This window comes from Zonotrichia leucophrys, chromosome Z (assembly GCF_028769735.1).
Source record: "Zonotrichia leucophrys gambelii isolate GWCS_2022_RI chromosome Z, RI_Zleu_2.0, whole genome shotgun sequence".
NCBI classification, from domain to species: domain Eukaryota; kingdom Metazoa; phylum Chordata; class Aves; order Passeriformes; family Passerellidae; genus Zonotrichia; species Zonotrichia leucophrys.
The window spans coordinates 9,363,475-9,378,552 of record NC_088200.1 but is presented as its reverse complement, the minus strand read 5'-3'; the positions used below and the strand labels follow the sequence as shown (position 1 = coordinate 9,378,552).

Here is a 15,078-nt window from a genome sequence, read left to right as displayed (position 1 = left end):
AGGTGGGAATGCAGGATGTGTTTGGATTCCAGCAGCTGGTGGGAGCTGTCTAACATGGGCCCTGTGGGGAGCCTGGTATCCAGCACAAAAAGGTGCAGTGTCAGCAGGTTGCTATAAATGGAATCCATGCCAGGCCATCAGTCCCAGGTTTCGGTGCCAGGCAAGGGCAGTCAGTCAGCTCCAGTGGTCACCCCAGAGCAGTCTGGACTGACGTTGCACATGGGAATATTTTAGATTCTTGATGGCTTGGGTGAGGTGACTACAAAGGGTATAAAAGCAGATAAAGGCTATGGAATGGAATCTCTGCACATCCAGGATGGTGGGACAGGTGCCTGCCTGTCACCTGAATCAATCTGCAGAAGGTCCACACTGAAGCTCCTTGGTCACTTACAGCCCTAAACCTGGACACATAGTTTATGGTTTAAGATAACCTACAGAAGGTCACTTGCCAAGATGTGTGCTATTGCAGAAGTCACACCTCAGATAAAGGGCAGAAAATGAAGAAATTGCAGTTATGCATATTTCTGTCCTTTCTTGTCTTGCTCATAGCAATATGCAGCTGAAATGTAAAGTTCCAAGAGCACCCAATGGTGAGATGTAGCATTAGTTTGTGGCAAGTGAATGTGGTGTTTAGGGAAAATCGCAATGGCTGGTAACAAGTGACTACATTCACATGAGTGTAGTAACAGCCTTAGGGTACATCTTTTCTGGGCGAGCCAGGGCTTTTTGATGACTGTGGGAATACCCTAAGCTGTGATTTGTATCATTCCTCTCTGGGGCACGAGCTGCTTTTCCTGCTTTGCGTTCACTGCTCACGGTGAAGCAGAGGACAAAATGAATGGTATGGCTGTGGCATGGGTGAATCTGCCCTTTAGTATCTGAGGAGCTGTAGTGGAGCAGTCCTTATGGTGTGGTGCTGGAGGGAGCACTCTGTGCTGGTGCCCCTCTCAAGTGGTTTTCTCCACTGCTGCCTCCTGGCTGGCAGGCAATCACTCGACACGAGTTTCCTGGTGGCTTGCAGCTCCCTGTTCCAGCTGTGTCTCCCTTTCTGCAGGCAGGCTGTGCTCTGCCAAGAGCAGTGGAGCAGTTTCACTACCTGCTGTGGCCGGACCACGGGGTGCCCAGAAACCCGTCGCAGCTGCTGTGCTTGGTGGAGGTGGTGAACAAGAGGGTGCTGGAAGCACCTGCAGGCCCCGTGCTGGTGCACTGCAGGTACCGCGCTGGGGCTCTCTGGGTGCTGGGGCACGGCCAGCGGGGGCAGCGCTGACCGCGCTGCTCCGTGTCCTCAGCGCCGGCATCGGGCGCACAGGCACCTTCATCGCCCTGGACTTCCTCTTGAAGATGGGCAAGGCTGAGGGCAAGGTGGATGTGTTCCGCTGTGTGCAGCAGCTGCGGGAGCAGCGGGTCAGCGTGGTGCAGACCAAGGTGAGGAATTTGCTCTCTGCACACCTCGGGCTGCAGATCCAATGCCCACCTGTGGGAGTCGACACAGGCGAGTGGCCAGAATAGCCACAAAACTATGGCTGAAATGCCAAGAGTGAATTTATTTCATTACCTCGCTAGCTGGAGGATGCCAGGAGGAAACACATAAGTGGGAACACCAGCACCATCGGGCTCAGTCCATCCTGGGGGACAATGGGGCTGCTCTTTTCACCCATTTAACAAAGGCCTGTGCACCTGTAGTTTACCAGCTGGGCTCTGATCTCCTCTGTGTCTTTGTGACCTTTGGTCTTTGATGTGTCCCAAAACAAGGAGCTCAGCCATGTTCATGGCAATGGGCTCCAGGTCTCTGTAAACACCAACATTCCCTCTGTATGGATTGTACTCCACAAAGCAGAGAGAGGTTCAACAGCAGTAGGCTGTTTATACACAACCTATAGGATTTCTCACACTGTCATTTTCCAGACCTTGGTGCTCCCAGCTGTAAGGCCACTTAAGACAATCCACCATGCTCCTTCTGAATGAAAAACCATTCTGCTGCTTTTAACCCTTTGCTGTCAACACCACCCTTCCCAGAGATGTGGCATGCAAAGCCACATTAGCCATGCTGCTCCTGATCTAGCCACAGGGACTAGGGCCACCAGGTGATGGACACTGAAGGATCTTTTCTCAATGCTATGTCCACAAGTAGCTAGAATCTGCATTTCCCTGAGACTCTCTGAGGTATCAGCAGCATTTGTAGGTATCAGTCACCCTGACACAGAAGGGCTGTCTTGTAGGCAAGGATGATGAACGAGAGTCCACCAGTGCCTCCAGCTTTCAGGAAGTCTCCCCACCTGGCAGCTCCTGGGCAGCAGTGTCCTGGCCTAGGGACTATGTCCCCATGGTCTGCTTAGTGCTGGGCCACTTCAGAGAAAACCAGCTTGGGCTGGACCAAGCAGCCTCTTGTACAAGGTCTAACTAGTGTGCAGGTTTCCTGGGCTGCCTTCCCCACAGCAGGGGTCTGGTCTGAGAGGGAGCACTAAACCTCAGGAAGATGATCTTGTCTGGGTTGCTGGAGTTGCTGGCAGTGTCCCCAAGCAGGGCTGCCTGCAATGAGAAGTGTCTGGCCTCAGGGATCTGCAGCAGGAAGGTGAAGGATGAAGCTTGTGGCACAGTTTGAAGACAGCTGGTGATCTGGAGCTCCAGGGTTCCTCCTGGACTGGCTCCAGACCGTGCAGCTGAGGCGTGTCCTCCCGCAGGAGCAGTACAGCTTCCTGTACGAGGCGCTGCTGGAAGGTTTGCTCTCCGGCAGCACCAGGGTGCCCGTGGAGAGCATCGCCAGCTGCGTGCACTCCCTGCGGGACCATGAGACCTCAGGCTGCAACAGCGCCCTGGAGAAGGAGTTCAAGGTACCACCAGGGGACAGTGCACTGGTGCTGTGGGGGCTCAGCGGTGATGCCAGTCCCCTCCTGCTCCCCACCCCAGCAGTGGGATGGAGGTGGGGGATCATGTCTCTGCAGTGGCCCAAGAAGGTGAGTTGCTAACAAGCAGGACTGATATGGGTGAATCATCTCTACAGGCCCTGCAGAGATTTTCTGAGTTGTTCCAGCTCCTGCCATGCAGAGAAGCAGAGAAACCCAGAAACCAAGCCAAGAACCGCAAGCCAGGGATCTTGCCAGGTAACACCGGCAGGGCTGGGCAGCCTCTTGCTCTAAAGCCAGAGCCACTGTCCTCAAACTGACAGCAGCATGGGGGGAACGATGCTTTCCTGCTGCTTCCCTCCCTGGCACATGACACTGACAGGTTGGGCTCAGGGTCCAGTTGTTGTATTCTGCTTAGGAGATAATAAATACAGATTAGGCTGATTCCTTCTGAGCCTGTTGGAGGTACATGAGGTACACCTGGGATAAATATGTCCCTGGTCAAACTTTCCCAGTGGAGAAGCTCAGATGAGGCACATCAGGGAGCAATGAGGAGGGTGGATGTGCTGTGCCCCCAGACACAGGGGATTCGGCATCCCTCGTCAGGGTGGCCTGAGCTGTCACAGCCGTGGGTGTGGTGGTACCTGTCCGTTCAATCCTGTCCAGCCCATGCTGCAGGGAGCTCTGTTGGCTGTGCCTGTTGCAGGGAAAGCCCCCTGCCTGTGTGTAGGGAGGGAACGATCCATCATTTCCCCCTGTGTGCTCCTTGCCTCCGCAGCGGACTCCTGCCGGCCCATCCTGATGTCCTCGGTGAACGCAGACGGCTCGCCAGCTTACATCAACGCCGTCTTTGCCAGCGTAAGGCTCCGGCCGCCTTACGCGGGAGCGGGAGCTGCTCGGGGCAGCCGGGTCCCTCCTGCGCAGCCCTGCTCCGGGCCAGGGCAGGGCCCCCGGCCGGGGGAGGTGTCTCGGCCCTCGGGCTGCTGCTCGGTGCCTGCCGGCCCTGCTGCCAGGAGATGGCCCCCGCGACCGCGATCGGCGGAGCCTGCCTGCGCAGCAGCGTGTGCCAGCCCAGCCTGCTGCGAGCTGAGCCCGGCTGCGATGAGCTGAGAGGGCAGCGGAGCGCTAACATGAGCTGCTCTGAGCAGGGCTGGGCCGGCTGGGTCTTCTCCATGTCAGCAGGGCGGTAGGGAGCCATCTCGCTGCGGGAAGGGCTCTCGGGCATTGTGGGACTCGGGCATTGTGGGACTCTCCCCACACACACATCGTCGTGTCTTTTGCAGACATACACCGAGGAGGAGAGAATCATCATCACGCAGCTGCCTTTCCCCACCACGCTGGTGGATTTCTGGGCTCTGGTCTGGGATTACACTTGCACATCAGTAGTTGTGCTGAATGAACTCCAGGAGCTGGACAAGGTCAGCAGCCCAAGCTCTGACAGCTCTCCCCTGTCCTGGTTCCCTGTGGGGGCGAGCAGTGTGATTTCTGCCTTTGCCCCTGCAAGGATCTTAGCATGAGAGCCCAGCTTGCACCAGGACCTACTGCAAGCCTGGGTGCTCCACGTGGCAGAGCCCTGGACAGTCCCAGCTCCACAGCTCCACAGCAGGGGGCTGTCCTCGGTCTCACTGCAAATGAGCATCCCTCGGGTTTTGTTGACCCCTACCCCGGTGTCCTGTGTGATGGAGTGTTATTCTCTGGCTGCAGCACTGGGTTGGTGCCCAGCAGGTGTCTGGCAGAGCCACGTGCATGTGGCCTTGGGAAGAGGGGCTGCTGTGAGCCCCCCATGTGAGGGGCCGAGCTCTGCCCTGCGTGCAGGCGGGGCCATGTGTGATCAGGCCCCTCTTGCCCTCCCCCAGACGTACGTGCAGTTCTGGCCCAGCCAGGGTGAAGATGACTACGGCCGCTTCCATGTGCAGCTGATCTCAGAGGAGCCTGGGGCTGGCTTCACAACCTGGACACTTGTCCTCAGCAACAGGCAGCAGGTGGGCCCTTTGCTCAGAGCAGTGTGTTTTGCCTTGTCAGAGAGGTTACTCCCAAGGAAGTGAGGCTGCAGGCAGAGGTAGAACTCAGAGGTGGTTCTGTGTGCATTTCCAACTGGAGGACAGCAGCTGTGGATGGAGTTTGTACATCTCATTGGTTCACGAAAGGGGAACTATTGCAGGCAGCTGGACACAGGACTGGTGTAGGTCTGAGCTGCACCTGGAGCTCAGCTCTTCTCTTGTGCTCTGTTGCTCTCAGAGCACTTGGTGAAGAAGAGCAAAGTCTGGAGTGGCATGTCCCATTGTGGGGCTGCTCCCTTGATCCAGTGTGCGTGGCTGAGGCAGGGCTGGCATGCACTGTCCCTCCCCTTCCCTCCATGAAGCCAGTAGGTCTATGCTCTGCCCAGCCCCCGTCTTTCTTCCCCACTAGCCCAAGAAATCTGCAGTGGAAATCCAGTTACATCAACTGACAGACTGGCCCATGCAGCAGCACCTTCCCCCCAACCCTGACACCATCATCAGCCTGCTGGGGAAGGTGGAGACACACCATCGGCAGAGCCAGGATGGACACATCCTTGTCACCTGCTGGTGAGTGATGTCTGCTGGAGGAGCAGCCATGGCACAGAGCTGGACACAGCTCAGGCTGTGTCAGTGACACTGGGGACAGCTCCATCTGGGGTGGATGTGTGGATATGAATTCAGCTAGGCTGAGGGACAAAGGCTTCCCTGTAGAGGCTGGTTGGTGTTGCGGTGCATACTAATTTCATTAAGTTGATTGTTCCATTGTTAAGTGGTATGTTCAGTTATCCCCCATTTTAACCTATATGATTCTTCCCTGAAAATGCCTTCCTATTTAAGTGTCCCTCAAGTTGCCTCCTCCCTTTGTTCCAGACCCTTCCTTGTCTGTAAAGTCAACCCTGCCCTTTCTGCCTTGTCCATCATGGTAAACCCTGCCCTTTGTTCTAGAATGTTCTTTGCCACTTGAACCAATCCCCTGTTAGAGTCTCTCTCCTCTAAACCCTGATTAGTTTTTCTCCTGAAACCACACCCGAAGAGTTACCCTATTGCTTATTCTATTGCATCCACCTCCTGGTGTTTTGATAGTTGAAAAACCTGTGTGCAGAGGGTGCTCAGGACTCTTGTTGTGTGGGAGCCTCTCCGTTGTGGTCTATAGGAGTGTTGCAGACGGGACGGTCGGGATGGATGGAGACGAGAGATCTCTGCAGCCAGGTCATGGAACCTGTGGTTTGTTGCAAAGGGCCTGGGTGCAGGGCCCTGCTGGGAGCTGCCAGCCACAGCTCAGAGCAGTAAAGAGAAGAGAGGGGTAGAGAGGATGAAAGGGTAGGAGCATAAGGGAGTAAAAAATGTAAGAGCGTAAAAAGGGTAAGAGAGCGAGGTTCCTGTTACAATACAATAAATCTTCTTCTGTGTTGAATATTCTGATTCTCACTAACTGATCTAGTACAATATACAAATCCTATGGCATTTATATACAGCCTATAAGAATCATTACATTACCATATTGTGTTACATTTTAAACCCTAAAAACTCCTCTTTGGACCCCTTCTGCCAAGCTGGCAAGGTCTGCTCTGAATCTTGGACCTGTCTGTAAGCAGAGGGTGTTGTTTCATCAAAAGGGGATTACCTTCAGCCAGCGCACCATTGTTTTCCAGTTGTTCAGTAACTAAGGGATCTCAAAGCTTACTTTCATTTCAATCTTGCTTATAGTTTCTATATTCTCCAAAACTTTTGCCAGGCAATTATATTTATGAGTCATTCCTGTTTCATCTTCCCCAACAGTGGGTATTTCTCCTGGTTATCTTCCATGTTTTCTCACCAATAAACCAGTTGAATGTCACCACAAAAGAGCCTGACCTGCCTTCTTTATCCAGTCCTTACTGCGTCGCCATAGAGCAACTTTGCAGAGCAGTAGGCTCTGAGGTTCTGACTTTAGCAACACCCTACCAGGTCTGTTCCCCACACTTGTCACTGCACTGGAACTTCACCAAGCTAGCCAGGGCTCCGGCCAACAGTGGCACCGTGGATGTGGGATGTGTGCCCGAGATAATCCTGAGAGTGTGGGGGTCTAGGGGCACAGCTCTGAGGCTCAGCCCTGCCACCTGCCGTCCCAGAGCAAATGAAGCTCCCCTTGCCCTCCTCCACAGGGATGGAGCCAGCCGGAGTGGGATCTTCTGTGCTGCAGGTTTCCTGTGTGAGCAGATCCAAAGCGAGGGCATGGTGGATGTGTCCCAGGCTGTGAGGATGCTGAAGAGGAGGCGCAGACAGTTCATTAAAAATGTGGTAGGTGCTGACTTCTAACCCAGCTGGGATGGCAGCAGCACAACAAGAGCCATATCTAGCATGGCCCCAGTAGCTGCCCTGGCCCCTCTGTGCTCAGATCATCCTGAGGCCAGGTGCCAATGAGATCTTTGAAAGCTCCAGTTTCTGCTGCTGGACACACCCACTCCCTCAGTGTCAGGTTCTGCAGAACTGAGGGGGCACCAAAGCATTCTGCATGATGAGTGGGCCCTTTCTGGTCCGCCTGGTTGCTTAACACTTGGTGTCATGGATGTTGGCTCTCCTGCCAAAACCAGCTGGTTCCAGTGCTGGTGTAGCCCATCCTTCCAGCTCCTGGAGCACATGCCTGGATTCCTCAGCAGGGATTGTGGATTCCAGCTGGTAGGAGGAGGGTGGAGTGCACCTGTGTGTGGCATGCTCTGTGTCAGGAAGCTGTTGGAGACCAATGCTGGCATGCCACTGCAGGTGTTGGTCCACTGGAGCCTCAAGTGCATCCTTTTATCCACAGGAACAGTATGGGCTCTGCTATGAACTAGCCCTCAGTTATTTGAATTCATTTGAAACCTATGGGAATTTCAAATAGGGGCATGACCGCAGCCTGTCTCTGGATGGGACTTTGACTCCCTGGACAGCCCTTCATTAGTAGCGGTGGAAGCAAGAGGGAAAAAAAAGGGATGTGCATGACCCCCAGGTGCTTCACTGCCCTGAAAAACCACCCAAAAAGGGTCCTCCATGGCTGGAGAACACAGGCTAGACTGTCTCCAAATTTTGGCCAAGTATTGAAATGGGAACCTGTCCTCTGCCCAGCATTTGTGCAGGAACTTATCTGGAATCACACCTGAGCATGAAGACCAGAGCAGAGACACCAGGACTTCAGCTGTGCTTCCTTGCCAAGGATGAAGAGCACAGCTGTCCCAAGCAGGTTCCCTTGTCCCCTCAGGTAGCCCCCAGGACAGTGGGGTAGCACCAGCACCCACATTGTGTTTGCTCAGAGAAGTCCCACACTGCTGTAAGATCCATGGTGCTCAGGAGCACAGGATATCTGTCCAGCCGTGGGAGAAGCATGAAGCCCAAAGTCAGCAAGAGCCAAGAGTGGGACAACCCATGGTCCTGCAGGGCTGAACTGGTCCTTCAAACCCCACACAGTCTCTTCCTGGGGCTGCATCTTCCCGGTGCTTCTCCAAGTGCCACAGCCCTACCAGCTTCACAGAGGCTCCCCATCAGCCTGTGGCTGCACCATGGCAATCCCATGTTATGGTGTCTCAACGGGAATATCCTGGATGTGCTTCAAGCAGCACTGCAGAAACAAAGGCAGGAGACTTCAGAAGCAGGAGTGACCCCATGGCTTTCTGTCCTGTGTCTCACCAATAAAGGCTGTGGTGGTGGTGACCCTTGATCTTTGCTTTTCTTCCAGGTTTGACCTGGCACAGGGGCAACAAGGGAGCTGAAGGCACAGAGATACCACAGCATGGGCACAGAATACACTCTTGGCCAAAATGTGTGTGGAGAGCCATCACTGCTGATGGATTCCCACCACACATCTGCTCCAAACTCACATTAGAGCTGTCCAGCTCAGCTCAGTAGGTCAGAAAAACTGTCAGGCAGCACCAGGGGAATACAGGATCACAGCAGTCCTGCTCATGGCTCCCCCCAACAAGGCACAGTTTCAGCTCCCTGCAGGGGAATATCACTCCACAGGGGCAATGAGAGGAGCAGGCAGAAGCTGTGTGGGACAGGCAGCCTCTCCAATCCATAAGCCTTTATTTCTTGACCAGACGGAGCAGGCTGAGTCACAAAGCAGTCCAACCAGGCCAAGCAAAGTCCTGGGTTTGGCTGAATACCAGCAGAGAGGGCAGAAGGGTTGGGAACCCAGAGGACAGCAGGAGAATGCCATCAACCTGAGCCTGTGTGAGTCTGGGACTGGGAAATCCAGCATACAAGTCCTCCCTCCAGGAATGCAAAAATGAAAGCAAAGCCTAAATAAAAGGGTTACAGAAAGACCTATTTAGAGGCCTTGCAAAAGCAGTAAGCAAACCCTGGGAGTTGAAGGGGCTGAGGAATGAAAAAGCTCAGTTCTCCTGGGCCTTGGGTTTTCCTCCTGCCCTGCTGAATAGCATGAATTTCATGAGAGCCCCATGCTGGTCACAGTCACAGGAGAGCCAGGGGACATGACAGCCATCAGCACTGGGCAGGGGTTATCCTTCCCATTTTCTGCACTGCTCTGGATGTCTCCATGGTCTTGGCTGGGGCTGAAGTGCCTGATCTCCAGCCTAGCCACCTTTACCTGTGGAGAAAAAGGGCACCCAGTGTCAGAGACAGGCTGGAGCACACGGCAGTGCCTGCCACAGCCCAGCTCTTCCATCCCAAACACAGGGCCCTGGAGCTGCTGTCAATGCTGAGGTGAGAGCAGCAGCCCCTCAGCCTGGCCCTCCTGAGATCCTCCCTGCAGATCTATGGCAGGGATGCCACAGACATGAGTCACTCAAAGCCCTGAGCCTTCGGGATGCTGTCTCTGCTCTCCCTGTCCCTGCTGCTGGCAGGGAGCATTGCCTGGGACCAGGCTCTGCCTCCATGTGGGGCTCAGTGGGCAGAGCCATCCTGATCATCCCCAGCTAAAGCAAATCAGGAGATGTATCAGTGCAGTGTACGAACTGCTGCTTCTGCTGGAACTCAGGTTCTCCTGGGAGATTGCTGCTCTCATCCCACCTGCCCCACACCCTGATAGTGCCTCTGCCATGGATGACTGCAGAATTGCATTTTCCTACCTTTTTAATTATCGTCCTTATTTTTGTACATCAAGTACTTCCTTTTCCTGGAAAGGCAAAGGGGAGTGCTGGGTGAGAAACTGGCATTGTGTATGAAGCTGCTGACCCTGTGGCCTTTGTACCTGCTGAACTTGTCCCCTCCCCACTCACCTGGAGTGCACAAGCCACAGGATAACTGCAACCACAAGGCGGTCTACCAACAGCACAACCAGTCCAATCACAATCCAATGCCACTGGCCCACAGTCTGCCCTGCAACAAAAACAGAGGCAAGGGTGAGTGCCACAGCCTGGTCTCCTGCTGGCAATGGCCCCAAGAATGGCAAAGGGTATGTGCAAGTGTGTACGCCTGTGTCCTGGCTGAGGTTTCTTCTGGGAGAGAGGATCACCCCATGGGGATCTTGCTCTGTTCCATGTGAGACTGAACAGTGCACTCCACCTGAGAGAGCCCCTGTCGGGATCCAGCCACAGCTGCTCCGGTTTGTCCGGCACTGCAAGCACAGACCATGGGGTCACACAAAGGGCCATGGGCAGGGGCTGAGGCCACAGGAGGCTGCAGCAGCCCCTGGCCAAGGGACAGGCTGCAAAGGGACTCCCTATGAGGGCTTTGTCCCCTGCAAAGGCTGTGTGTGCTGCAACAGTGGGAAGCACAACACTGCCAGGTGGAGTGGGACAATGAGAAGGGGCTGTGCCCTGCTCAGGGCTCTCCCAGCCCCTTCCCCACAGGGCTCTGCACAGGATCCAAGCAGCTCTGATCCCAGGCACATCACTGCACAGAGAATATGATCAGGCTGAGCTGAGGGGTGATGGGAACATCTGTCCTCCCTGTGACACAGCTCTGGGCTGTTCCTTATCTGTCCTCCCTGTGATACAGCTCTGGGCTGTTCCTTATCTGTCCTCCCTGTGACACAGCTCTGGACTGTTCCTTGTCTCTGATATTTCTGTGCATTTACCTGATTCCTGTGTTGTGAAGAACCATGAGAACAGGGTTGTGTTGGGAGGCAAGTCAATGGTGACACTGTACTCAGTGAAGGGCTGCAAAGGGGAGCAGGTGAATGTTCCCTCCTGGCCATGTAACATCTGCTCTGCATTCATCTCCTCAGCCTCACAGGGATGGGAGGAAGGCACTGCCAGCCGGCACATGGCTCTCATGCCCTGGCAGGCATCAGGGAACCTGCAGGTCCATTTCAGTTTGATGCTGGTACTAGAAATCTCATGGTCAACCAGGAGCGCTTCTGTGAAGGAAAGATTGCCAGAAGGTCACTTTATTCCCTTCCCACCCCAGCCATGCAAGGAAGTTGCAGTCAGACAACTTTTCTCATCACCCAGCCCAATGGGATAGAAAAGGAGAGACTGCAGGTGGTCACTGCAGCCCTCTGAAAGGGGAGCAGGAGGAGTTTGGGGTCATGGTGCCCTGGGAAACTGAATGTGAACCGTTGGGTGAATTTCTCCAGTGGCACAGCCGCTCCTGTTCAGTCAAACATCAGGACACCTTGGGGAGAGGAGAGGGAAGCCAGGAGGGTGTGTCCCCAGCTGGGCTACATCCCAGCTCACAGGGAGCAGCAAAGGGATCCTGCCTGCCTCAAACCCTCTGAGCTGTGTGGCTGCAGCCATCCTTTGGTGCCATGGGAGAGCACAAGAGGAGACATTTCCTCCTGGCCTGGAAGCAGGAGCTGCTTCCACAGCCTCCATCCTCACAGTGCTGTGCCCTAGGAAAACCCCTGACCTTCCCATGCTGTTCCCCCTCAGAGATGTTCTCAGGATCTCCCCCTGCAAAGGAATATTCTGCTCCAGGTCCCTCCCTTACCGATGCACTCCACACTGGAATGAATGCGGGCCCAGGCACCTCCGGAGTCTCTCCCATGCCAGAATTCTTCATATCCAAATGTCCCATAATCAGAGTGGAATTGAGTCTGACATTGGATTTCAGTGAAGAGTGGCTGAAAACCTTGAGGGCAGCTCAGCATCACTTTCTCATCCTTCTCATAGTTCTCCTGGTCTGGTGCCAGCTTGAGTCTGTAGTCCCACTGGGGCCTTTTGCACCCTCCTGTCAGAGGTGAAAGTCAGTGTTAGATGGGCTGGAGATGATGGGCTGGAGATGATGGGATGGGTATGGGTGAGTGGTGGGAGAGGGAAGATGACACATCCATCTGCTGGGATGTCACCTGAGGGCAAGCCTTGTTGGGAAGGCCCTTTCCTGATGCATGGAAATTGTGAAGGATCACTCATCCATGAACCTGCCCCATTCCCACTTGTGTCCATGGGCACCATATTCCCTCCTGCAAAGCCCGGAGCAGGGACATTCCCAGCACAACCACCCCTGCACCAGGGGACTCCCTCCAGCCTCTCATCCAGGCTGTCACCCAGGCCAGCCCAGGGGGCCCTTGCTGGGCCATGGCACCACCGCTGCTGCTGGCATGCAGGGCCCTTCAGCCAGGGCTCATCCCTGCCACAGGAATCAGCCAGGCCCCTGTTACCCTCGGGGGCTCCTGTTCTCACTCCCTCTGTGCCTTGGCTGCTCTCCTCCTGCCCCACACCGCTGGGCAAGGGGACAGGGCTGAGCAGTGCCTTCTGCATTCACATCCCCTGCTTTAACAATGCCCCTGCCCCTTTCTCTGACACAACCCTTCTTTCTTCTCACCACCTGCTCACCAAATTCACCATGCCCCAGGCTCAGTGGGCAGTAGCTGAGCAACTGGTGCCAGCAGTTTGTCCAGGGCTGCAGGGGGAGGCTCTGTGGCAATGATTGCTATAGAGAAGGTTGCTGGCTTCTGGAAGGATCCCGTGCCCTTCAAGCCTCTGCAAGAAGGTTTGTGAGGCCTGAAGGGGTTTAAAATAAAATCTGCCTTCATCCAAAGGGGCACATGTGGGATCTCACAAGGTGCAGAGCAACTTTGGCACAAAGGGAAACGCTGTGCCAAGCCCCTTGTGCAGAGGCTTTGCAGTCAAAGAGCGCTGATGGCAGAAGAGCAGAGATGCCCAGCTGAGCACCACAACCAGCAGCTTTATCCTGCTGCCACTCCAGCCTGTTTGGATGGAAAAGGAGAGACTGCAGGTGGTCACTGCAGCGCTCTGAAAGGGGAGCAGGAGGAGTTTGGGGTCATGGTGCCCTGGGAAACTGAATGTGAACCGTTGGGTGAATTTCTCCAGTGGCACAACCGCTCCTGTTCAGTCAAACATCAGGACACCTCGGGGAGAAGAGAGGGAAGCCAGGAGGGTGTGTCCCCAGCTGGGCTACATCCCAGCTCACAGGGAGCAGCAAAGGAATCCTGCCTGCCTCAAACCCTCTGAGCTGTGTGGCTGCAGCCATCCTTTGGTGCCATGGGAGAGCACAACAGGAGACATTTCCTCCTGGCCGGGAAGCAGGAGCTGCTTCCACAGCCTCCATCCTCACAGTGCTGTGCCCAAGGAAAAACCCCTGACCTTCCCATGCTGTTCTCCCTCAGAGATGTTCTCAGGATCTCCCCCTGCAAAGGATTATCCTGCTCCAGGTCCCTCCCTTACCGATGCACTCCACACTGGAATGAATGTGGGCCCAGGCACCTCTGGAGTCTCTTCCAAGCCAAAATTCTTCATTCCCAAGTGTTTCATAATCACTCTGTAATTGAGTCTGACATTGGATTTCAGTGAAGAGTGGCTGGAAACCTTGAGGGCAGCTCAGCATCACTTTCTCATCCTTCTTATAGTTCTCCTGGTCTGGTGCCAGCTGGAGTCTGTAGTCCCACTGGGGCCTTTTGCACCCTTCTGTTGGAGTCGAAAGTGAGTGTTAGATGGGCTGGAGATGATGATATGAGGAAATGGGTGTGGGTGAATTGTGGGAGAGAAATCCCTCCTGGCACTAAAGGGAGAGAGAAGGTGACACATCCATCTGCTGGGGTGTGACCTGAGGGCAAGCCTTGTTGGGAAGGACTTTCCTTGAGCTTGCAAAATGTGAAGGATTACTCATCAATGACCCTGCCTCTATCCACCCAATTCTCTCTGTGGCCACTCCTGACCACCTCCCACAGCCCAAAGCAGGGAGATTCCCATCCTAACTCTCCCTGTGCTACTCTCCTGAGCACTGCTATGTATACCATAACCCCACTGGGCACAGCTGTGTCTCTGCCAGGGACAGCTCTGCATCTCCATCCCCTGATGGATGGCATTGCTCCTCCCCCAGGTCCATCCCATATGGCCTCCAGTCCCAGTGCCAAGGGCTGAACCAGCCCTGCATCATCAGGGCCCCCTTCATTCCCCTCTGCTCCAACCCCTGCAGGTGCAGGAGGTGTCCCCCAGGTCCCTTATCCATGGGCCAGCAGGGGAACAAGCACACCTGTGCATTCCAAGGTGGCACCTGGAGGCACAGCAAAGATACTGGAAGCTCCATGGGCACCTGGCTGGCAGCCTTGGATCCTGCCCCTGGCCTGGCACCCAGCTGGGAGCCCCAGCCTTGGCCTGCTCAGGAGCCACTGCAGGAGATTTCAGCTTGCCCGGCTGGTTCTGCCTGCTCTGTTGTCTCCTGGCTGCGTTGTCCTCGTCAGCAGTTTGCTCAGGCAACAGAGCCCCAGGGAGGGTGAGGGCAGAGGGAAGACACGGGAGAGCTGCTGCAGCCTCACTTACCCATGCACAGGACATCCCCCTCAATGCGTGTCCAGGCACCTGTGCTGCTCCTGCCCCACCAGGCATCCACATAGACTGGTCTTCCAGAACTCACTTGTTGAAATTCCTTTGCACATTTGACCTCAGGGAAGGAGGGCTCAAGGCCTTTGGGACAGGTCAGGGTCAGTTCTCCATTCTGTGTGTATTCAGTTTCATTCTCCAAAAACTGAAGTCTTGCATCCCACTCAGGTTTAGGGCATTTTGCTGTCAGGGAGAAAGTGTGAGTCCTTCTCAGTGAGGGAATGCTCAGGCAGGAGAGGGACCGAGGCTTTTCCATGATGAACTGTGGTTAATGTCAGCATTCCACACCATGAGGAAACCCAAGGTACCCCAAAAGCAGAAGAAGAGCATGTGCCTGGGCAAGGAGGTGATACCAAACACTGGGAGAGAGGTGAAAACTGAGGGCAGGATCCTTTCTAACTTCCTTGTGAGGCACAACTCAGGAATAGACTGGGAGATGCAGGCATTGAAAATACCTGTCCCACACTGAAGGCTTCTAACCCTCTCCACCTTGGATTCTGCTCCCAGCTGGGACTTGACTCTGAGCTTGCCCAAAGT

General features: G+C 54.9%; 2 protein-coding genes across 2 annotated transcripts; one reads left to right on the top strand and one right to left on the bottom strand.

Moving 5' to 3' along the window:
- Positions 1-54: 54 nt before the first annotated feature.
- On the top strand, positions 55-8,540 carry LOC135459707 (receptor-type tyrosine-protein phosphatase mu-like). The gene is made up of 11 exons (XM_064735991.1): positions 55-75; positions 1,055-1,212; positions 1,290-1,425; positions 2,682-2,831; positions 3,002-3,101; positions 3,622-3,701; positions 4,127-4,261; positions 4,700-4,825; positions 5,253-5,410; positions 6,988-7,123; positions 8,535-8,540. The coding sequence occupies exons 1-11, from the start codon at positions 55-57 to the stop codon at positions 8,538-8,540; spliced, it is 1,206 nt and encodes a 401-aa protein (XP_064592061.1).
- A 70-nt stretch (positions 8,541-8,610) lies between these two features.
- On the bottom strand, positions 8,611-14,718 carry LOC135459509 (uncharacterized). Its single transcript, XM_064735634.1, has 7 exons — positions 14,482-14,718; positions 13,387-13,626; positions 11,690-11,929; positions 10,836-11,117; positions 10,036-10,135; positions 9,886-9,932; positions 8,611-9,404 (listed from the first exon to the last, which is right to left on the bottom strand). The coding sequence occupies exons 1-6, from the start codon at positions 14,483-14,485 to the stop codon at positions 9,890-9,892; spliced, it is 909 nt and encodes a 302-aa protein (XP_064591704.1). The 5' UTR covers positions 14,486-14,718; the 3' UTR covers positions 8,611-9,404; positions 9,886-9,889.
- Between the last annotated feature and the right edge of the window lie 360 nt (positions 14,719-15,078).